Below are 24,801 nucleotides of genomic sequence, written 5' to 3' on the forward strand. Positions count from 1 at the left end.
ATCTTTGTAAGTTGCCACCCAGGTAAATAGTGCGGTGAAGAAGGCATATGGCGTACTGGCTTTTATTGGTAGAGGAATTGAGTTCCGGAGTACTGAGGTCATGTTGCAGTTGTATAAGACTCATCTCCTGAATCACCTTCCCTACCCTTTCTTCAATGATTCTAGTTCTATTAGGAGGCCTGTAAAAGACTCCTAATAGGGTGACCTCACCTTTCCTATTCCTAACCTCAGCCCAAACTACCTCAGATGGCAAGTCCTCATCCATCGTCCTTTCCACCACTGTAATACTATCTTTGACAAGCAATGCCACACCTCCCCCTCTTTTTCCCCCTCCTCTGACCCTACTAAAACATTTAAATCCTGGAACCTGCAACAGCCAATCCTGTCCCTGTTCTAGCCATGTCTCCGTAATAGCCACAACATCGAAGTCCCAGGTACCAACCCACGCTGCAAGTTCACCTACCTTATTTCGTATACTTCTTGCATTGAAGTATACACACTTCAAGCCACTTTCCTGTTTACAGACACCCTCCTTGGAAATTGATGCCATGTTCCTAACCTCCCTACACTCCAGGCCCTGCACCCTGAAGCTACAATCTGGGTTCCCATGCCCCTGCAGAGTTAGTTTAAACTCTGCAGGGGCATGGGATTGGAGGGTCCCAAGGCAGAAGATGAGGTGTTCTTCCTCCAAGCATCAGGTAGTTAGGGCTTGGTGATGGAGGAGGTCTAGGACCTGCCTGTCCTTGGTGGAGTGGAAATTGGATCCGGACTGAGGAGAGTACTATCTTCTTCGATTGCGATTATCTTATTTAAACAATTCCCTTTTGTTTTTAATTTTAAATGCACTATTTCATTATTTTCTTCATTATTTAATATCTTGGCTACTTATGCCATCACCCTGGTAAATATCAGAGAAAAGTACTGATTCAATACTGCTACTATCGCTTTATCCCTGTGGTATTATCCTCTCTTTCCCTTAATAGTCCTACTTCAAGTCAATCTCCATATTTTACATTAATGTGCTAATAAAAATCTACTTTATGTTTCATGATACTTTATTTTCATAGTTCCTCACAGCTTTCTTAGTTGTTTACTATCTTCTCTCGTAATTTCTTTGTTTTTCCACATATCATGCAGTCACTGCTGCTTATGTTTTCAATGTACACCTCATTCCCAGACCTCAAATTTTTGTTTACATCTTTATTCATCCTCAAATACTCAACTGTTTAATTTGTTCTTTCCTTTTTACTGGAATGGATTTGGCTTGCATACTTATTAAATTCCTAAGAGCAATGGATACATCAGATATGGTATAGATAAAGCATGGTAATTGTTATAATGGTTAAATTGGTCTCGAACATGCATGACTGTAAATCATCAGTAGATTCTTTTTTTCACATATGCCCGTGAATAAAATGTGGACAGCTATCTCTTGCAGATTGTTGCATTACTGTGGCCTGCCAATTTCCTAAAGATAAATGAATGGAAATTAGGGGATCTTACAGCCCTGTGGCAGAATCCCTACTTCTGAGCCAGATACCCGGGTTTAAGACCTATCTGCTCCAAACGCTTGTCATAACACATCTGAACAAGCTGATTAATTTACTTTCATTTAAATATGTTACCTTGCAACTGATCAGTGCTGAAAAAACTAAGTAATCATCCTGATATGGCTGGGATCTAACTAAGTTATTTTGTTTTTCAAAAGGAAGTAGAACACAGAACATTACAGTGCAGTACAGACCTCCACATTGCGCTGACCTGTAGAACCAATCCGAAGCCCATCTAACCTACACTATTCCATTCTTGTCCAGATGCCTATCCAATGACCATTTAAATGCCCTTAAAGTTGGCAAGTCTACTATTGTTGCAGGCAGTGCGTTCCACTACTACTCTGAGTAAAGAAACTACCTCTGACATCTGTCTTGTGCCTATCACCCCTCAATTTAAAGCTATGTCCCCTCGTGCTGACCATCACCATCAAAGGAAAAAGGCTCTCACTGCCCACCCCATCCAACCCTCTGACTACCTTATATGTCTCAATTAAGTCACCTCTCAACCTTCTTCTCTCTAATGAAAACAGCCTTAAGTCCCTTAGCCTTTCCTCACAAGACCTTCCCTCCATACCAGGCAACATCCTAGTAAATCTCCTCTGAACCCTTTCCAAAGCTTCCACATCCTTCCTGAAATACTGATTGAAGAGTTCCCCTTAAATTCCGAAATCTTGGCAATAAATAAACACAGCAACATAGCAAAACAAGCGTTAAGCTGTGTTTATTTTCACAAAATTGATGCCCTTGGGCTCACACAATCATGCACTAACTACTTTTTAAATGCAACATAAATCTCATCAGCACTGATAACAATTCTGACCAACCCTTGTGTATTCATTCTAAAAACAATGAATAGTTCAATTGTCTAAACTGTCGTATCAGTGCTGTGGTATTCTGTGTGTGAGGATTGGAAAATCTCAGACACTATGCCCATAATTTTATAACATATTAGATTAGATTATTTAGTGTGGAAACAGGCCCTTCAGCCCAACAAGTCCACACCGATGACAAGGAATCAATCAAGACTAATTGGGAGATTTAACTGGAGGTGTTAAAATGGGTTTGGTTCTCATATTGCTTTTCAACATTAATTCTCATTCTTAACATTTTTCCAAAGTTACAATATCAATATTATTGAGGAGTTTCAAAAATATGCTTCTTACTTGATTCTGCAGTTTATTTGGGAGGAACAACATAGCTCCATCAAATGCCCTGATTGTTCCGAGAAGATCACTGTGGCTGAACAGCAGTGCCATTCGTAAACGTTTAGATTCAATGTCAGGCATAAAGGTCACTTGGTACTGGTACAGACACCATTTTGATGGTGATCTGAAGGCAAAAAGATTTGGAACAATCTTCACTGGAATCCCACTGGAACCTGCAAGTATTCAAATTAATTTAGTCAGTAACATTATCACACTTAGGAGAAGTTTCAAATAGTACCTCAAACCACCACACTGAGTTATATACTGTAGGACCACATGGAAACTATCAGCTTATGCTCCATCTAATCAAAGAGCTGAGAAAGTCAGGAGATTCCTCAGGAAATATTCTTAGGACAAAAGTAGAGCCATGGAGGTCAACAGCACAGAAAAAGGTCCTTCAGCCCATCGAATCGGCACCGGTCAAAAACAACCATCTAAGTACTTTAATTAAAATCAGTGTTCCACCAGTTTAAAACTTTGAATTCAGACCCATGCTTGCCCTTTTCCACAACTCTCTTAGATTCAAGGTTGTTAGGATTACAATCTGCAAAATGCTCATCATTGACACCTGGATTCAGTGTCTAAAATGATGTAAGTGGTTGGAAGTTCAGGACCCCCGTCTTGTTGAATCTTCTACATACTTAAAAATCTCTTCTGGATGCACTTTAAGGATTTTCATCCTCTACACCTTTCACACTATGACTACTAGTTAATGTTTAGGATGCTGAAATCTCCTACTAAGTATCCTATGACATTTACACTTGCCCAAGAATTAACTACATGAGTGCTGTTCTTTTTTCGTCAAAATTTAAGGCGTTTATAATACAATCCTGGCAATGTAATTGCTCCTGTTATGGCTTCATTTGAGGAGCTTTCTAAGATGCCATCCCTCCTTGCTGCCATATTGATTCATTTGAGACTGATTTCCCCACAGAAGGTCATGTGGAATGATTATACAGAATCTGTATCAGCAAAAGCCTGAGGACTGTGCACAATCCTGGTGTCTACATTACATGAGCAATGTAGAAGTATTGGAGAAATTGGACGTTCAGTCATTTCAGCCATTGAGATACAGTTTTTGGGTTGCAGAGACATTTTCAAGGAAATTATGGAAGTACAGGGAAAGAATAAAAATATGCACTAAAAGTTTATAGTGGTAGAATAAGATGAGACTTGTGTGCTGTAGATATATCTGTAAGGTCTAGTTGAGCCAAATGCCCTGTTTCTGTGTTATAGTGTCTGATTCATACAACATAGATACAGTGCCCTTCAATCCAACCAGTTCATGCCAGCCATGTTCCCAAACTAAGCTAGTTCCACCTGCCTGCACTTGGCCCATATCCCTCCAAACATTTCTTATTCATGTACTTATCCCAATGTCTTTTAAATGCTGTAATTGTACCTGCATCCACCACTTCCTCTGGAAGTTCATTCCCCACATGAACTGTGTAAAAAAAGTTGCTCTTTATGTCTTTTTAAATCCTTTTTCTCTCACCTTAAAAGTATGCCTCCGAGTCTTGAAAACTCCAACCTAAGGAAATATAACTGCCATTCACCTTATCTATATGCCTCATGATTTTATAAACCTCTATAAGGTCATGCCTCAACCTCTATGCTCCAGTGAAAAAGGTCCCAGCCTATACAGCCTCTTTATAACCTAAACCCTCCATTCCTGGCAGTATCCTGGTAAATCTTTCCTGAATGCTCACCACCTTAATAATATCCCTCCAATAACAGGGCGACCAGACTCAAGAAGAGGCCTCACCAACCTCAACATCACTTCCCAGCTCCTATACTCAAAGGTCTGGGCAATGAAGGCAAATTTGCTAAACACGTTCTTAACTATCCTGTCTATATGTGATGCAATGTTCATTTTCTAAGTGACTACCACTGGCATCATTTGAATATTTTAAAGTGAGAGCATCAGAACTCCTGGTTTACCTTGATTTGTAATGCAGCTGTATTCAGAACAAGTGCAGCTCAATGAAATACAGTATCTGTTAAGAACTGAAACTGAGGAGTGTCTGAGACAGAAGAGGACATGGATTTTTCAGTTCAGATTTTTGAAGCTAGGAAATTATTTTAAAAGCATATTCTTAGATCCCCTACTCCACCGTCAGAGATTCTCAGGAATGATATCTGAACATCGACTCGCATAGCTCATTTAGGTTTTATCAGAGTGTCATTTTAGTTCATCCTTCATAGCTTTAATATTATTTTCCACATTCCCAGTGTTGGAGAGCTTGTCATATGGTGGTGATCTGAGAGGTGGTTTATAACATGATTGTAATAACAAGGTGTTTGGGTTTCCATCATACTAAGCAGCATCTCCAACAACACGGATGATTAAGTCTGGTATACTACCATTTAAAGCACAATAGTCCTGGTGTCTTTGAAAAACAGATTCAATCAAACCAGTCTTCTTTTTCCTCACTGCAATATCCCGTCTCACCTCCAGCAAATTATCCACAAACATGAAGATAATGTACAGACCATGGGGAAATAGTGACCTAGTGGCATTATCACTGAACTGTTCATCCAGAAACCCAGGTAATATTCTGGGGACACAGGCTCAAATCCCACCATGGTAGATGGTGGAATTTAAAATCAAATTTAAAAAAATCTGAAACTTAGGGGCTAATGATGACCATGAACCCATTGTTGATTTGGCGAAGGAAATTGCCATTCTTACTTGGTCTGCCTGCATTTGACTCCAAACACACAACGTGGTTGACTTTTAGCTACCCTTTGGCAATAAATGTTGGCCTAGCCACTGACGCCCTCATCCCATTAATAAATAACGAAAAATGGGAATTTGTTCAACCAATATTAACCTCAATCTAAAACTAAAATCATTCAACTTCAGGCATTGTGAGTACTTATACACAATACAATGGGCCAGGAATGACAATTTCATGCACATTGTCAGCCCTTCATTTTACAAAAGAAGGGACGTTGACAGTTATGAGAGGAAATTCGACTCAGGTCTTCCTCAGAAATGCAGAGGTGGACTTCATATAACAGAACTGTCTGGGAATGCAAACCATGTTCTATTTTCATGGCAGTAATAACGATTGTCTGGTAAGCAAAAAGTCTGCTTCCAATGTGTACAGTATCCTGGAAGCTCAGAAGTGAAATTATATTGCACAAGTACTACTTATCCCATGTTAACTCATGGATTAATGAATTTGCTGCCAGAGTTATATTATCAACAACCTACCTGTTCAAGTAATTTTTGATTATTTCATCTGCTGCTAGATACTAAAGCTTTAATTACATGCAATCATGATCAGTTAAGTTAAATTTTCACAGAAATATATTAACGACTTCTAGAACAGCAGACTGAAAAATTAAAACATTTATGCTGTGAAATATTTTTCACCTGATTTAGAATGTTCCACATGTCGCATTGTTTGCCTTGTATTTACACCAAAATCAAAGAAATTGCTTCTCTTGGAATGTCGTCTCTCCATTATTAATTGTCATTCAGAACAAGCAGATACCGTCTGTTAAGCAAGAAAATGGTTACTATTACACCTGATTGTATGAATCTGTTCTCCAGAGAAAATTGGCCCTAAATGTAAAAATTAGCAAACAATGGTTCATAGAATCCCAGTAGTTCTCCTGGACTCCATTTTGGCAACTAACAGGCAGAACCCCAAAGCAAGAAAGGTGAGGACTGCAAATGCTGGAGATCAGAGTCAAAATGTGTGGTGCTGGAAAAGCACAGCCAGTCAGGCAGAATCCGAGGAGTAAGAGAGTCGATGTTTCAAGCATAAGCTCTTCATCAGGAATGATTCGTGATGAAGAGCTTATGCTCGAAACATTGACTCTCCTGCTCCTCGGATACTGCCTGACTGGCTGTGCTTTTCCAGCACCACACTTTTTGACTCGGAGCCCCAAAGGGAGTCGAATCTTGAAGAAATTGAACATTATTGCAATAAACCAGGCGTGTACGGGAACATTTATGTCTATCTGATCAGCTACAAGTTCAGAAAAAAAAAGTTTTCTATTTATAACCCTCAGTTGACTTTTCTAGCACAACAGGTTTTAGTCCAACAGGTTTATTTGAAATCACAAGCTTTCGGAGCACTGCACTGTTGTCAGGTGACAAGGGAGCAATGCTTCAAAAGTTTATGATTTTAAATAAACCTGTTAGACTATAACCTAGTGTCATGTGACTTCTGACTTTGTCCACTCCAGTGTAACACACGATGTCTTTGAAACTTCTGATATTCTCAGTTTCATTGCATTGTGAATTCCAAACATTCCCTTATGCAAACTTGAACAGTGCCCAATGTTATACTGAAAAGCGAAATGAACAATTGAGAAATTGTTCAGAAATCACCGATTCCTGATGAAGGTCTTATGCCTGAAACACTGATTTTCCTGCCCCTCGGTTGCTGCGCTTTTCCAGCACCACACTCTTGAATTTAGAAATTATGCTAGTTCATTAGAACATTGTATGATGGTTGATTAGCAATACAATGCAGAACCCATCAGTGCAGGTTCAATTCCCACACCAAGGTTACCATGAAGGTTGCACGTTCACAAACTCACCACTCACCTGAGATACGGTGACCCTCAGATTAAATCACCACCAGTTGTCTCCTTCTAATGGGCGAGCAGCCCTACAGTCCAGGAGAACAATGGCAACTTTTTGTTTACCTTTTGATATGATTGGTCCGAGACATGCTCTACTACAATCTAATAGTTAACATAATTCAGTATGCTATACAACATAGTTCAATGTATAATTGATATTGTTAATAACTTTTTTATAAATGGAAACTATGAAGGGAATTGCAATCATTTCTGATGATGAGCTCCAGTAAGTCAATCAACAATAGCGGCATAGTGGCTCAGTGGTTAACATTGCTGCCTCACAGCGCCAGGGACCCAGGTTTGATTCTAGCCTTGAGTAAATGTGGAGTTTGCATATTCTCCCTGTGTCTGTGTGGGTTCCCTCCAGGCACTCCGGTTTCCTCCCACAATCCAGAGAGGTGCAGATTAGGTGAATTGGCTGTGCTAAATTGCCCTTAGCGTTCAGGAATGTGCAGGTTAGGTGCATTAGTCAGGGGTAAATGTAGAGTATTAGGGTAGGGGAATGGGTTTGGGTGGGGTACTTTTCAGAGGGTTGATGTGGACTTATTGGGCTGAAGGGCCTGTTTCCACACTGTAAGGATTCTATATAAAAAAACTTAGTGAGATCAGTTGCCAGCAGAAGTGTTGAGGTGGGTACATTAACATTTAAAAGGCATTTGGACAAATACATGGATAGGAAAGGATTAAAAGGGCATGGGCCAAGTGCAGGGAAAAGAAGGTAGTGTGGATGGACATTTTGGTCAGCATTGGCTTGCTTGGACCAAAGGGCCTGCCTCCGTGCTGTAGGACTCTATGATCAGAAAGACTCATTATTACTCCATCCCAAATTTTGTGACTAGTTCCAGAGTATTAGCTGCAATACTCTATCCAGAATTCCACACATTTATTATGCAGTTTGTGAAGAATTTCTTAACGTTATTTCAAACTACAAATGGAAAATTTAAGACTAATGTCGCTTTGTCTCGTTTTCAGAGTTAAGCTTGAAGCAATATTCCAGACTTAACTTTTCCAATATATTTAGTAACATGTATACTCTGTATCTCTACAAGTTCACTTCAATCTCTTTCATCAATGAATAGTAACCCCTTAGAACTCTCATGATATTTTAAATGAGACTTTGACCATGGAGTAGTTCAAATGCCTACAGCTCTGGTACTAATCTAATATAGCTTTAGCATGATACAATCCAGATATTTTACTTCCTTTGCATCACACTGGATAGAGGTGTACAAGGTAATAAGAGGGATAGGAACAGACAGTAGGGGAAGGTATTTAATTGCAGGAGGGGTAATTATAATGCTATTAGACAGGAGCTGTGGATTACAAATTGGGAATAATTGTTCTACAGGAAATGCACCACAAAAATGTGGAGCCTGTTTAAGGAGCATTTGTTGCAAGTGTTGGATAACTTTGTCCCACTGAGACAGGCAAGGAATGGTAAAGTGAAGGAGTCTTGGATAACAAGAGCAGAGGGGCTTCTTGTCAAAAGGAAGCTTACATAAGGTAGAGGAGGATTACATGGTAGCGAGGAAAGAACTCAAAAATGGACTGAGGAGAGCTAGGAAGGGGCACAAAAAAGCCTTGGTAGGAAGGATTAGAGAAAACCCAAAGGCATTCTACACTTACGTGAGGAATAAGAAAATGATCAGAGAGAGGGTAGGGCTGTTCAGCGATAGTGGATGGAACTGGAGTCTGAAGAGATAGGGGAGGCCCTAAATGAGTTTTTTGCTTCAGTATTCATTAGATAGAGAGGCCGTATTGATAGTGAGAACACTGTGGACCAGGTTAATAAGCTTGAACAGGAAGTGGATGTGTTGGAAATTCTGGGGAGCATCAATGTAGACAAGTCCCCAGATTTATCCAAGGTTACTACGGGAAGTGAGGCAGCACACCGCACATGAGCTCCCACCCGCCCACCCCCATCCCTCTGGCCCCAACCTTGTCCAACACTGCCCATCACCTGCCCCCAATCCCATTCAACACTGCCCCCATCTCTGCCCCCACCTGCATGGTAAAACAGAGCAGAGTCAGCATGATTTCATCCAGGGAAAGTCAGGCCTGCCAAATCTATTAGAATTCTTTCAGGAGATACTGAGCTAATTAGACAAAGGGGATCCAGTGGATGCAATACATTTGGATTTTTAAAAACCTTTGACAAGGTGCTGCTCAGGTGGCTGCTAAATAAGATGACCCCATAGTTTAGAGACATGGTACTGACATGGGTAGAGGATTGGCTAACTGACAGAAGGCAGAGAGTACGAATAAAGGGGTCTTTTCATTGGCCTTCACAGATATTGTTAAAGAAATGGGGAGACTGCAGAAGGGGTGGGACATGTTAGGCAAGTGAGCAAATAAATGGCAGATGGAATACAATGTGGTAAAGTATGAGGTTATACATTTTGGTGGGAAACATTGAGGTATAGACTATTTTCTAAACAGGGAAAGGCTTCAGAAATTCGAACCACAAAGGGACATGGGTGTCCTAGTTCAGGATTCTCTCAAGGTTAACATGCAGGTCCAGCTGGCAGTTAGGAAGGCAAGTACAAAGTTGGTATTCATTTCAACAGCGTTAGTAAACAACAGCAGAGAAATACTGCTGAAGCTGTATAAGGCTCTGGTCAGACAACATTTGGAATAGTGTGAGCAGTGTTTAGCCCCTTATCTAGAAGGCTGTGCTGAGGCTGGGGGTGGGGGCCAAAGATGTTTATTAGAATGATTTCAGGGCTGAAAGTCTTATCAAATGATGAAAGTTGAGGATTTGGAATCTGAACTCAAATGGCATTTAGAAGAATGAGGCAATCTGATTGAAATTTTTAGGACACTGACAGCCCTAAATAGAGTGGACATGCATGAGATGTTTCCACAAGTAGGGGGGCACAGCCTCAGGATGAAGGGACAAACCTTTAGAACTGAGATGAGGAGTAATTTCTGCAGCCAGAGGGTGGTGGCTCTGTGGAAATCATTGCTGCAGAGACTAAGTAATTGAGTGTATTTAAGAAAGAGATAGACAGGTTCGTGATTAGTAAGCAAATCAAAGGTTATGGAGAGAAGACAGGAGAATGAGGTTGAGAATTCATTCAGCCTTGATCAATTGGCAGAGCACATTTGAAGGACTAATTCTTCTGATATATCTTATTGCCTTATGGTGTTATGCAATTCATTTTGAAAACTGATTGTACACTTTAAGAGTGACTGGAAGACTTCTTGATACCCTTTCCTGGACTGCTGCAGTTAGTTAATTCATGATGGCCTTGGGGAGAGACTTCCTAAATTTTTATCCAGTGACAATGAAGAAATGGCTATATATTTCCAAGTCAGGATAGTGATTGGCTTGGAGGGGAACTTGGTGGGAAGAGGTGATGGTGTTTGCATTTATCTGCTGCCCTTATCCTTCTATATAGAATCTCAGAGTCCTACATCATGGAGACGGGCCCTTCAACGCAGACTGACCCATCCCAACTAAAACATCCATCCATAGTAACCCCATTTCCCTGCACTTGGCCCATATCCTTCTAAACCCTTTCTATCCAAGTATTTGTCCAAATGCCTTTCAAATGTTGTTAATGTACCCATCTCAAGCCCTTCCACTGGCAGCTCATTCCATATGCATAGCATCCTCTGTGTAAAAATGTTGCTCCTCAGGTTCCCATTGATTCTTTCCCCTCTTAAACTGATGCTCTCTAGTTCTTTGGGGAAAAAAAACTAAGTGCATTCACCCTATCCATGCCTTTCATAATCTTATACACTTCGATAAGATTGTACTTCAGTCTCCAATGCTCTGAAGAAAAAAGTCCTAACTTGTTCAACCTCTCCCTATAACTCAGTCCTGACAACATTCTTGTAAATCTTCGAGGAGAAAGTGAGGTCTGCAGATGCTGGAGATCAAAGTTGAAACTTTATTGCTGGAACAGCACAGCAGGTCAGGCAGCATCCAGGGAACAGGAGATTCATTCCTGAAGAAGGGCCTGTGCCTGAAACGTCGAATCTCCTGTTCCCTGGATGCTGCCTGACCTGCTGTGCTGTTCCAGCAATAAAGTTTCAACATTCTTGTAAATTTCTTCTGCACTCTTTCCAATTTAATAACATCCTTCCTATAGCAAACCTGAACACATTATTACTTCTGAGCATCAGTGAAGAGGGTGGTTGCCAATCAGGTGGGTTGCTTTGGCGCAGATGGTGTCAAGCTTCTTGAGTGCTGTTGGAGCAGCACTGAGCTGAAAATGTGTTGCTGGAAAAGCGCAGGTCAGGCAGCATCCAGGGAACAGGAGAATCGACGTTTCGGGCATAAGCCCTTCTTTTCAGCTCTGATCTCCAGCATCTGCAGACCTCACTTTCTCCTGTTGGAGCAGCACCCTAACTAGGCAAGTGGAGAACAATTGTGCCTTGTAGATGCTGGTCAGGCTTTGGTGAGTCAGCAGGTGAGCTGCTTGCTGTAGCAATCGTTGCCTTTGAATTGCTCTTGTAGCTGCTGTGTTTATGTGGTGAGTCCACATAAGTTCAATTGAGTTTCCTCTGGTTTCTAAAGATGTGCAGATTAGGTGGTTTGGCTGTGCTGAATTGCCCATAGCATCCACAGACATGTAGTTAGGTAGATTAGCCATGGATAATGCAGAGGTACAGGGATCGGGTCTGTCTGTGTGGGATGCTCTTTGGAGGATTAGCATTCGGCCCATGCTCTTTGGGCCAAATGGCTGCGTTTACACTCTAGGAATTCTTTGGTTCTATGAATCTGTTGTCAGGGTCCACAGCCTTTGCAGTATCCAATGCCTCCAATTGTTTCTTATATCACATGGAATGAATCAAATTGGCTGAAGATTGATATCGGTGATGGTGGACCACTGGAGGAGACCAAGATGGATCATCTACTTGGGACTTCCGGCTGAAGATTGCTGTGAATGATTCAGCCTTATCGTTTGCACTGATCTATTCAGCTCTTCCATCATTGACAATGGGGATACGTGTGGAGCCTTCTCCTCTAGTGAGTTACTTAATTGTCCATCACCATACATAACTGATGTTGCTCAACTACAGAGCTTAGATCTGATCTGTTGGTTGTGGGATCGCTTAGCTCTGCCCATTACTTGCTGCTTATACTGGTTGGGATGCAATGTTGCCAGCTTCACCAAGTTGACACTTAGATATGCCAGATGCTGTTCCTGGCATGCCCTACTAGACTTCCTTTGAACCAGGGTTAATCCACTGGCTTGATGGTGATCATTAAGTGGGGGAATATATTCAGTGACAACATTGCAGATTGTACCAGAGTCCAATTCTGCTGCTGTTGATGGACCACAATACCAGTCTTGAGCTGCGAGTTCTATTTGAAGTTTGTCCTATTTAGACACAAAACACGAGGTAGAGGATTCTCAATGTGAAGATAGGACTTCGTCTCCAGAATGACTGTGTGGTGGTCACTCTCACCAATAGTGTCATGAACAAATGCATCTGCAGGCATTAGATGGGTAAGAAGTAGGTCAAGTAAGTTTTTTCTTCTTGGTGGTTCCCTCACCACGTGATCCAGACCCAGTCTACTAGCTAGGTCTGTTAGGACCCAACCAGCCTGGAGTGTAGTGGTGTTATGGAGTTATAGAATCCATACAGTGTGAAAACAGGCCATTTGGCCCAATGAATCCACAACAACCCTCCAAAGAGTAACCCATCTTGACTCATTCCCCTAATCTATTAATCTACATTTACCCGTGACAAATGCACCTAACATACACATTCCTTAACTCTACGGGCAATTTAGCAGGGCCAATTCACCAACCTGCACATCTTTGGATTGTGGGAGGAAACCGGAGCACACAGAGGAAACCCACGCAGACCCAGGGAGAACATATAAACCCCATACATACAGTCACCGGAAGCTGGAATCGAACCCAGGTTGCTGGTTCGAAATGCTAATCACTGAGCCAACCATACAGCCCCCCACTCTTGGTGGTGGACTTTGAAATCCCCCACCCAGAATGCATTCTGCACCGTTGCCACCTTCATTGCTTCATCCAAGTGCTGATTCATCAGCCAAGGGAGGACAGATGTGGTAATCAGCAGGAGGTTTCCTGCCCATATTTAACTTAAAGCCATGAGACTTCATGGAATCTGGAATTTGAACTCCCAGGGCAATCTCTCCCAAACATTTACCACTGTGCCACAACCTTTGCTGGGTCTATCCTGCCAGTTGGACTTGGCATATCCGGGGTTGGTGATAGTGGTTTCTGGGACATTTCCAGTAATTTATGATTCGGTCAGGCTATTATTTGACTTGTCTGTGAGACAGCTCTCCCAATTTTGGCATTAGTTCGATGTCAGAATGAGCATCCAGTTTCATTTCTTTGTTCAGACTTCGGAGTGATTGATACAATTAAGTGGTTTGCTAGGCTATTTCAGAGGGAAGTTAACCACATTGCTGTTGGGTTGGAGTCACATGCAAGCCGGATCAGTTGAGGATGGTAAATTTCCTTCTCAGAAGGCCTCATTAGTGAGCCAGATAGGTTTTCCTGACAATCAACATTAGTTTCATGGTCATCAGCAAGTTTTCTTCTTAATTCAAATTCCACCATTTGTCGTGGTGGATTGAAACCCAGATCCCCATAACATTAACTGGGTTTCTGGATTAATAGTCATACGATAATACCATAAGGGCATCACCTCTGCTCAATGGTAGAGTATATTCTGATTGTGGGAAAGTTAAAAAAGGTGCATGGAGGATTTTGTTTTGCATTTCATACCAAGTAGGGCATATGGGTGGCACCGGCAACTCCCTCAATATAGCAGTGGTACCAGATGAGTGTAGAACTGTAAATGCTACATCCTTAATCAAAATGATTATAAAGAAAAACACAGCAATTATAGGCTAGTCAGTTTAGTTTTGATAGGGGGGAAGTTTTCAGAGATGAAAATCCATGACAAAATTAGGGAAAGTCATCATGGACTACACGCACGTTTTATTTAAATATCTTGATTGCATGCTTTTATACAGTAACAAAAAGGATTGATTAGATATTGCAACTGATGTAGTGCACTTACAAAATGCATTTAATAGGACCACATAATGGAATAAAAGAGAAAGTGACAACATAGATATGGGTGCCAGGAAGAAGGGAGCATGGGTGATGAGGTGTTTTTGGACTGGAGGAAGGCATATGGTGGAACTCTCCAGGAGTTGGTTGCAGGGCTTCTTTAGTGAGAACAGGAAGTGGATACATACACCAATCTCTGTAAAAAGGTTGCCCTTCCAACCTCTTAAATCCCTCCCATCAAATTTTAAACCTATGCTGTCTTGTTTTGGATTCCTCTACCCTGAAAGAAAAAAACCGTGGCTACTCATCGTATTAATCCCCCTAATGTTTTATAAACTTCTATAAGAATACCCCTCAGCCTCCAATGCCCCAGGCAAACAGCCTCACACTATTCAGCCTTTCCCTTTAGCTCAAACCTCCAACCCCAGCAACCCCCTTGTAAATCTTTTCTGAACCTTTTCAAGTTTAACAACATCTTTCCTGTAGCAGGGAGACCAGAATTGAATGCAATATTCCAAAAGTGGTCTAACCAATGTCCTCTGCAGGCACAACTCCTGTACACAATGCACTAACCAATAAATGCAAATATACTAAATGCCTTCTTCACTACCCCATCTACCTGTGACTACACCTTCAAGGAACTATGAACTTGCAACCCAAGGTCTCTTTGTTTGGAAACAATCCCCAGGACACTACCAGAAATCTTGCCCTGATTTGCCTCATCAAAATGCGGCACCTCACATTTACTTAAATTAAACTCCATCCAACACTCCTTGGCCCATCGGATCAAGTTCCTGTTTTACTCTGAGATAACCTTCTTCACCATCTACTACACAACCAATTTTGGTGTCATCTGCAAACTTACGAACCATTTCTCCTATATTCACATCCAAAACATTTTATGTAAAAGACAAAAAGCAGTGGACCCAGCATCGATCCTTGTGGCAGGCCACTGGTCACAGGCCTATGGTCTGAAAAACAACCCTCCACCACTCTCTGTCTTCTACCTTCATATTAATTTTGTATCCAATGGCCCTGTCTGGATTCCATGCGATCTAACATTACTAATCAGTCTACCATGCTGAATGTTGTTGGACACCTTGCTGAAGTCCATACAGACAACATCCACTGCTCGACCTTCATCAATTTTCTTTGCCACTTCTTCAATGAAGTCTATGAAATTTCTTAATAAATTAGACAGTCTTTTGCTCTAGTGATATTGGCATACACTTTATCTTTATTTCACCAATAAATATATGGGAATGCTAGCTAAACCAGTACAGTCTGCTGAAATGATAGTCCTGGTAATGTATTTTTATATGTATATGGGATGGTCCATCCCTAGTTGCCCTTAAGGTGGTGTTGGGGAGCTTCCTTCTTTAGCAATTTTGGGGCGGCTCAGTGGTTAGCACTGCTGCCTCACAGCACCAGGGTCCCAGGTTCATTTCCAGCCTCAGGTGACTACCTGTGTGGAGTTGCACGGGTTGCTCTGGGTGCTCCCGTAGTCCAAAGATGCGCAGGTTAGGTGAATTGGTCATGCTAAAATTGCCCAGAGTGTTAGGTGCATTAGTCAGAGGGAAACTTCGGAGGGTCTGTGTGGACTTATTGGGCCGAAGGGCCTGTTTCCGCACTGTAGGGAATCTTTTTTAAAAAAGCCTATTTGATGTAGGTGGACCAACATGCCATCAGGGACAGAGTTCTAGGATTTTGAACCAGCAACACTGAAAGAATGGTGGCATATTTGCAAGTGAGGATGGTAATTGGTGAGAAGGGGAATGTGGTAGAGGTGGCGTTTCAATGTATTTGCCACCTTTATCCTTCTTCATGGTAATGGTTGTGGGTTTGAATTATGCTGTCCAAGAAGCCTAATGGTTGAAGGTGGCAGGGCCAGCTACGAGAATGGCCACAAGGGCACGTGGGATCTACAGTTTTCCAAATAACAGTGCAGAATTTTTATAAAAGGACATTTTGAAGAACTTAATAAAATATTCATTTGTCCTCACTAGAGTACTTCGTTCAAATGTAGCACTGCATATTATGAAGACTGTGCCAGTTTTTGAGAGGGTGTAGAAGGGTAAAGAGAACACGGGGAACAAGATTCAAACAAAGTGTAAACATTTTAATTTGTTGTGTTGAGACACTGAGAATCAATATAGGGAAGCACAGAGAAACTGTTAGGCGAGGATTTGATATTTGCTTATATATACACACCAGAACTTTGCACGAACTTAATGTTACCTTATCCAGACTGTATGAAATAAACAATCTGACCAAAGGCAGGAGATTGCAGGAAATGTTACGGTTACAATCTTAAAAAAGTAAAAATGTTTGTTTGAAAATGGAATGTAAAGCTGAAATTGCTAAATAGGGATTTTTTTTCGTACTTTCGCCCTTATTCGCCCCTTCTGCAATCCGCGAACATAAAAAATACTGCAACTTTGCACACTTGAAATAAAAAGCTGCACTGTTCCTCAACTGTAGCAACATATCACAATAACCTTTTTTTTTCGTATTCCTGCAAAACTATTCCCCTTTTTCACTCTTAACGCTAAATCCAGAGCATAGCAAGCGTTTTTTTTTAATGCTTAAAATGTACGCAATTTTTCAGTCCTTCGTTATCTGAACATTAAATAGAAGTGTGAGAAGGCGGCCTCATGATTACTGTTCAAAGAAAACATATTTAAATTTGTTAACATTCCAGCGCCCTCAAAAATATCCTCTCGATAACTGCCAAAAATAGAAACGCCCAAATACTGTTCAATTTACTTTATTTCGCACTAACTACTATTTACATTGGAGAATGCTAAAAGTTTGCATTGCATTGTAACTGATAAAAACTTTACAAATTAGCATCTACTTTGCAATAGAACCTGAATGAGCTAGCTCTTCTGAATGCATCTGCAAACAAACCAATTGCAAAGAACTTCAACCAGCATTCTATCAATTGTCTATATAATAATTTGGAGGGCAAAAGCCACCTTTACTCACATTTAACAACTTCGAAATTGTTGCCCAGTTATTTGAAGGAAAAAACTACTGCCGCTCAACCTACGGTCAGTTGCGCAACACACTTTCCCAACAAGTTCACTGACTGGGCTGCAAAGGTATTCAAAAGTAGCTGAGCCCCGCCCGAGTGATCCGCATCAATTCAACCTAACCGTCAGTCATCTCCATGGACCACCCCTCGCCTATCACTTATCACTATACATTAGCCCTTTCCCACTTTTCAGTCATCACTACAGACTGCACCCTCACTACCTGTCAGTCATCACTAAACACCGACAGCGCCACCGCCACCTCCTCCACCTCCAACTCCATGCTTACTTTTTCAATCATGACTCCCACCCATCCTATAAGGACCTCTTTCCAGCCTCCAACATACTCCATCCTCTTGGACATCCTGCCTTGGTCTTTTACCTACCCTCAACCTCTTTATCTCCAACTGCCGCCATGACATTGACCACCTCAATTTGTCCACCCCTCTCACCCACTCCAACCTCTCACCCTTGCAAAGTGCAGTCCTCCAAGCCCTCCGTTCCAACACTGACCTCATCATTAAACCAGCAGATGTGCGCAGTGGTAATATGGCACACTGTCCTCCACACCACTGAAGTCAGACGCCAATTCTCTGAAACCTCCTCTTAACACCCCCTCGACCATGACGTGACGCCCCATCACCAAACAATCATCTCCCAGACCATCCACAACCTCATCACCTCAGGGTATCTCCCATCCACAGCCTCCAACCTCATAATCCCAGAGCCCCCCACTTCCCGGTTCTAACTCTTACCCAAAACCCACAAACCTTATTGTCCCAGTTGACCTATCATCTCTGCCTACTCCTGCCCCACTGAACTGATCTCCTCATATCTCAACACTGTTCTGTCCCTCTTGGTCCAGGAACTTCCACATACATAAGGGACACCACCCATGCCCTCCACCTCCTTCATGACTTTCATTTCCCAGCCACCAACACCTCATCTTCACCATGGACATCTCATCTCCATACACATTCATCCACCGTGACGAAGGCCTCCAAGCTTTCCATTTCTTCCTCTTCCGCTGACCCAATGAGATCCCACTTCACTGACACACTCAATTGATTGGTGAAACTGGTCCTCACCCTCAACAACTTCTCCTTCAAATCCTCCCATTTCATTCAGTTCAAAGGGGTAGCCATAGGCCCCAGCTAGGTAAAATTCTGGATTAGTGGTGCTGGAAAAGCACAGCAGTTCAGGCAGCATCCGAGGAGCAGTAAAATCGACGGTTCGGGCAAAAGCCCTTCATCAGGAAATCATCATAGGCCCTAGCTATGCTTGCCTCTTCATAAGATAAGTGGAACAATCCTTCTTCCAGAGTTACACTGGCACCATTCCCCATCTTTTCCTCCACTATATTGTGTATCAGCACCACCTAGTCCTCCCACGAGGAGGTTGAACAATTCATCAACTTCACTAACACCATCCATCCTGACCTTAAATGCACCCGGACCATCACGGACACCTTCCTTTCCTTCCTGGACCTCTCTGACTCCATCTTCGGCAACTGACTCAACAGGAAAATCTATTTCAAACCTACCAACTCCCACAGCTACCTGGACTGCACCTCCTCCCAGCACCATCCCCACTGTAATAATGCAATCCTTGACTCCCAACTCCTCCGCCTCCACCATATCTGCTGCTGGGAGGAGCAATTTCAGTCCAGGACATCCCAGATGGTCTCCTATTTCAAGGACTGCAAGGATGTGGTAAACAATGCCCTCCACTTCCCGCAACTCTACCCTTAAAACCCATCCTTCTACCACAACAAGGATAAAACCCTCCAGTCCTCATCTGCCATCCCACCAATCTCCGGATACCGCACATTATCCTCCACCATTTCAGCCACCTACAATCAGATCCCACCACCAGAGATATATTTCCCTCTGCATCACTTTCAGCATCCCACAGAGACCATTCCTTCCATGACTCCTTGTTAGGTCCATAACCACAACAACCCACCCTCCACACCTGGCACCTTACCTTACCACCACAAAAATTGTAAAACCTGCACCCACACCTCCTCCCTCACCTCTGCCCAAGGCACCAAAGGATCTTTTCACATCCGGCAGAGATTTTTCTGCAAATCCAAACACCTCATCTATTGTCTCCGTTGCTCTTGGTGTGGTCTCCTCTACATTGAGGAGGCAGGACGCCATCTTGCGGAACATTTCAGGGAGCACATTCCCCAAACAATCCCACCATCCTGTGGCTGACCACTTCAACTCCCCTCCCACTCCACCAAGGAAATGCAAGTCCCTGGGCCTCCCCCACTGCCAAATCCAAGTCTCTCCCCACTTCCACCCCCTCCCCCCACCGACGATTGGAGGAAGAACGCCTCATCTTCGACCTTGGAACCCTTCAACCACATGGCATCAACGTTGATTTCACTAGTTTCCAAATCTTCCATACCCCCACCTCATCCCAGATCCAACCCTCCAACTTGGCACCGCCCTCATGACCTGTCCTACCTGTCTATCTTCTTCCCACCTATCCACTCCACCCTCCCCACTGACCTATCACAATCACCCCCCACCTGCATCCACCTATCGCCTTCCCAGCTACCTTTTCCCCACCTCCACCCCACCTTTCTATTTATCTCTCAGCCCCCTTCCTCCACAAATGCACATTCCTGATGAAGGGCTTATGCCTGAAATGCCAACTCTCCTGCTCCTAGGATGCTGCCTGACTTGCTGTGCTTTTCAAACACCACACTTTCTGACAGTCATCATCAAGGGTCATCACTCACAAACTGTCAGTCATCACCGAGGACCATCCTTCATTATCTGTCAGTCATCACCAGGGATACTCCCTCACCATCTGTCATCATCACTGGTGACTGCTTCCTCACAAATTGTCCATCGTCACCAAGGGTCTCCCCTCACTATCTGTCAATCATCATCAAGTACCACACATCACTGCCAGTCATTGACAGGACCACCAACCACTACCTATCAGCCATTTTCAGGTGCCACTCCTCATTACCTGTCAATCATATATCTTAACGAGTGCACCTGTTATTCCTCCAGGCTCCAATAGATATAAGCCCAGTCTGTCATTCATCAGTAGAAAGATGGATGTGGTCTTGCAATCGGAATTTAGGGATTTAGGTGGAAACTTAGCAAGCAGAAACTGTAAAGTAGTTTCTCTGGAATACTCTCAGTGCAAGTGAATACAGAAATAAGAATATAAAACAAATAAATGAGTGGCTGAAAAGGTAATGCACAAGGCTATACACTCTTAGGACATTGTTATTGGCTCTGGGTGAGATGGCACCTATACAAATGCATTGCATCTGAACACAGATGGGATTGAGTTCGTATGGGACCTTTCTCTGGTGTTAGTTTTGGGAGGATTTAAACTAGCTCAGTAGGGCTGTGAGAACCAGGAGAGAATATTACAAAATAAAAGACTGTACAGAATGCTGGAAGAAGCAAATCACACTAAATAGAGAATTCTAAGTTAATATGTGCTGTTGGCTAAAAAAGAAAGTAATGAAGACTAAATCAGGGTTACACTACATATATGTTCAGCATATAGTTAATAAGATAAGAGTTACAGACACAGATTGCTTTATGTAATTACATTGTTGTGGTTATAACAGAAATCAAATGGTGGAAAAAACAGTAGGCGAACATTCAAATATGATGTAATTTGGGCACAGTCAAAGAATATTCCCTCAAAAAAGAAAGGTAGGACAATTAAATCCAGTGGTCCCTGAATGATAAATGAAATGAAGATTGAGTTGAAGACCACAAAGTGTCCTTATAAAAATGTAAGATATCAAATATAAATAAGAACCAAACGGAATACAAAGGATTCAGAAGTGAGCTGAAATATCAAATGTGAGAAGCAAAGAGGGATTATGATTGATCTGGTGATTTTTCAGAAAGGTGATTTTTCACTCAGAAGCAACAGGCTTTAGTTGTACCCTTTAACCAAACCAGGAAAACTTTTGGCAGGTTGAAAAAATGCTTTAACAATTTCCAGTGTCATCAGGAGTTTGAGTGCAAATCTGGTGTCTGATTACTCACTCTAAGTACCAAAATCCAATTTGATCTATGTTTCAAGATCCTGGACTCAAGGCCCCAATTATGTTATGACATGGAGACAGACAACCAAACCAAACCAGTTTTCCACCTCTGCATTCACAACTCAGTAAATTAGAACCTTCAAAGACCCTCAAGTGTTACTCCAATGGTTCCTAACCAGACATTTGAACAACTAACCAGACTTTATGAATAGTTAATTTCAGATACCACTTTTGTATTTTAAACAAAAGACTTAACAATTTACTAAATGTACAACAACTTTAACTGAGAAAAAAAATAAACAAGGTAATTTAATGAATATTTATACTTTAAACCCAAAACATTTGTTTTCAGCCCTGATTCACCAGAACACAGTTAAAGGATAAATAAAACAACAAAACTGGCCAGATTACAAAAATGGATTTCACAATATATTGTTTCACAGATGTAGATGTGGACTCTTTGGTTGCTTTTCTGGAGATGTCAATCAGGGTCACCTTTTCAGTTCAGTCAGGTGAAGGTAGCAATACTTCGAATTCAGCTTTCTACCAGTCAGGCTTCAGAAAGCTGATATGAGATATTAGGCAGGATGCTTTCAAATCTTCACGCTGCATTATCATTAACCATATTCTTCTCCCCTTGATCTGATAGACTGATTATCTTTTCACAAGGCCTCAACTACCATTCAACATCTCCCATCTGCTTGAATATAGACTTGCACAAACCAACTCACAGGTACTGACCTCACAACAGCCAGTTTCTCCCATCCATTTAAACAAAATGCTCTTTCCATGATTGCTGCATCTTTTGGAACATTTTTAATAATGAATCAGCCTACAATTAACCTCCAGACCAGGCTTCATAAGCAAAACAGAAGTTTGTTTCATTTTCTTTCTCTTTTCACATAAGACATAGGAGCAGAATTAAGCCGTTCAGCCCATACCGTCTGCTCTGCCATTCAAAAAAGCTGATATATTTCTCAACCTCATTATCCTGCCTTCTCCCCAGAACTCTTGATCCCCTTAATAATTAAGAACCATTTATCTCTGTCTTAAATACCACTGAATGACTTGGTCTCCATAGCCCTTTGAAATAATGAGTTCCACAGATTAACCTCTGGCTGAAGAAATTCCTCCTCATCTCAGTTCTAAAGAGTCACCCCTTCACCCTGATGCTGTCCTCAGGTCCTGATCTCTCCTTTTAGTGGTAATATCTTTTTCATATCCACTCTATGCAGGTCTTTCAGTATTCTGTAAGTTCCAACAAAATCCCTTCCATTGAATACAAATCCACAGTCTTCAACCACTCATCGCATGACAAACCCTTCATTCCCAGGATCATACTTGTAAACTTCCTCTGGACCCCCTGCAACATCAGCACATCCTTCCTTAGGCCTGGAGCCCTAAACTGCTCACAATATTCCAAATGCAGTCTGACCAGAATCTTATACAGCCTCAGCAGTACTTATCAGCTCTTGTATTCTAGCCCGCTTGAAATGAATATCTACTTTGCATTTGCCTTCCTAATCGCTGACTGAATCTGCATGTTAACCTTAAGAGAATCCTGAATTAGGACTCCCAAGTCCCTTTGTGGTTCAGATTTCCGAAGGCTTCCTCCATTCAGAAAGTAGTCCATGCTTCCTACCAAATAGCATAACATCACACTTTCTCACATTGCCACTTCTTTGCCCACTCACTTAGCAAGTCCAACTCCTCTGCAGCCTCCTGCTTCCTTAACACTACCTAAATCTCCTCTTTGTGTCATCCTTGTGTCATTGGCAAACTTAGCAACAATGCCCTCAATTATTTCATCCAGATCGTTAATGTATAATATGAATTGTTGTGATCCCAACACTGATTCCTACGGGAACTTCACTAGTCATTGGCTGCCATCCTGAAAAAAATCCCCTTTCTGCCTCTGCCGGTCAGCCAATTGTCTATCCATGCCAATACCTTGTGCATAATACCATGGGCACTTATCTTATTTAGCAGCCTCCTGTGTAGCACCTTGTCAAAGGCCTTCTGGAAATCCATATATATCACGACAACTGGATCTCCTTTGTCTAACTAGCTCGTTACGTCCTCAAAGAATTCAACAGATTTGTCAGGCATGACCACCCCTTTAGAAAGCCATTCTGACTTAACCCTATTTTACCACATACTTGCAAATACTCTGCAATCTTATCTTTAATAATAGCTTCTATAATCATACCATTGATCAAAGTGAGACTAAGTGGACCATAGTTTCCTGTCTTCTGCCTCCCCCCTTTCTTAAACAGTGTGTTACATTAGCCATGCCACACTCCACTAATCCTTGCATCACACAGAATTCATAAAGGTTGCGCATTAATGCCTTCCAAACTGCAGGACTAACAAACTAGCATGTTATTATTGTGACTAATTCATCATATTAATGCTTAATCAGTGAACAGAAAAATTAAAATTTCATCCAGGTGAATCACAAAGTGAAGTTGCCACCACAGCACAGTTTGCACATGGCTACAGGATATTCCCCATTTGACTGAGGCATATATGGAGCCAGGCTGCTTGCCTGTAGCTGCATGCAAGTGAGAAGCTGGTGGTACTTTTCTGTGTGACACTGTCCTGGTAGGGACACCTTCATACGCTGCTACACCAGTAATGTTGCAGGGATGGCCTTGGTTCTGGACATGTATGCAGGGAGGCAACTGGCAGATATGGAGTCCTGCAGATGTCACTTTGCATGAGCTTAGCAACTAACTGCTCAATGTTGCAGAATATGTCAGGCATTCATTGCAAGTCAGCATGCTATCGCTGCATCAATTCAGTGTGTTATGCCATATATGACTGTCTACTAAGTATGGAACACGTGTAATTAGGTTAGCTTCCCTACAGTATGGAAACAGGCCCTTCGACCCAACAAGTCCACACCGACCCTCCAAACAGTAACCCACCCAGATCTATTCCCCTACTCTATATTTAACCCTGACTAATGCACCTGACACTATGGGCAATTTAGCATGGCCAATTCACCTGATTTGCACATGTGTGACAGTTAAGGCTGAAGTGCTCATTCATATTCATATGTGATGTGCATTAATTCTGAAAAAGAGTCACATGAGTTTCTCCAGCATTTTGTAGGTTTGTTCCAGATTTCCAGCATCTTCAGTTTTTTGCCATTATGGATATACAAGATGAACATAATTACAGTGTCACATCCTCCATGACTGCACCTGATAGGAACATTTCCCACAGCTCAGTAAAGCATGCGGGCATGCATATGCCCACTGTTTTTGAGGACAACATGCACTCAGGCTACTCAGACTGCTCATTACTGCAGAACTAGTTGCCAATCATCTGGTGTAACATTGC

General features: G+C 42.0%; 1 protein-coding gene across 1 annotated transcript in view; it reads right to left on the reverse strand.

Moving 5' to 3' along the window:
- The window catches only part of LOC122551133 (piwi-like protein 4), a 166,965-nt gene extending 149,430 nt beyond the window's left edge, over positions 1-17,535 (reverse strand). The window contains exons 1-3 of the mRNA XM_043692759.1: positions 17,371-17,535; positions 6,141-6,264; positions 2,717-2,931 (exon numbers count right to left, since the gene is read on the reverse strand). Of these exons, the coding sequence (XP_043548694.1) occupies positions 2,717-2,931; positions 6,141-6,231 (306 nt within the window). The 5' untranslated portion in view covers positions 6,232-6,264; positions 17,371-17,535. The remainder of the gene's footprint in view (positions 1-2,716; positions 2,932-6,140; positions 6,265-17,370) is intronic.
- Positions 17,536-24,801: the final 7,266 nt, after the last annotated feature.

The sequence above is a fragment of the Chiloscyllium plagiosum genome, chromosome 6 (genome assembly GCF_004010195.1).
Source record: "Chiloscyllium plagiosum isolate BGI_BamShark_2017 chromosome 6, ASM401019v2, whole genome shotgun sequence".
NCBI classification, from domain to species: domain Eukaryota; kingdom Metazoa; phylum Chordata; class Chondrichthyes; order Orectolobiformes; family Hemiscylliidae; genus Chiloscyllium; species Chiloscyllium plagiosum.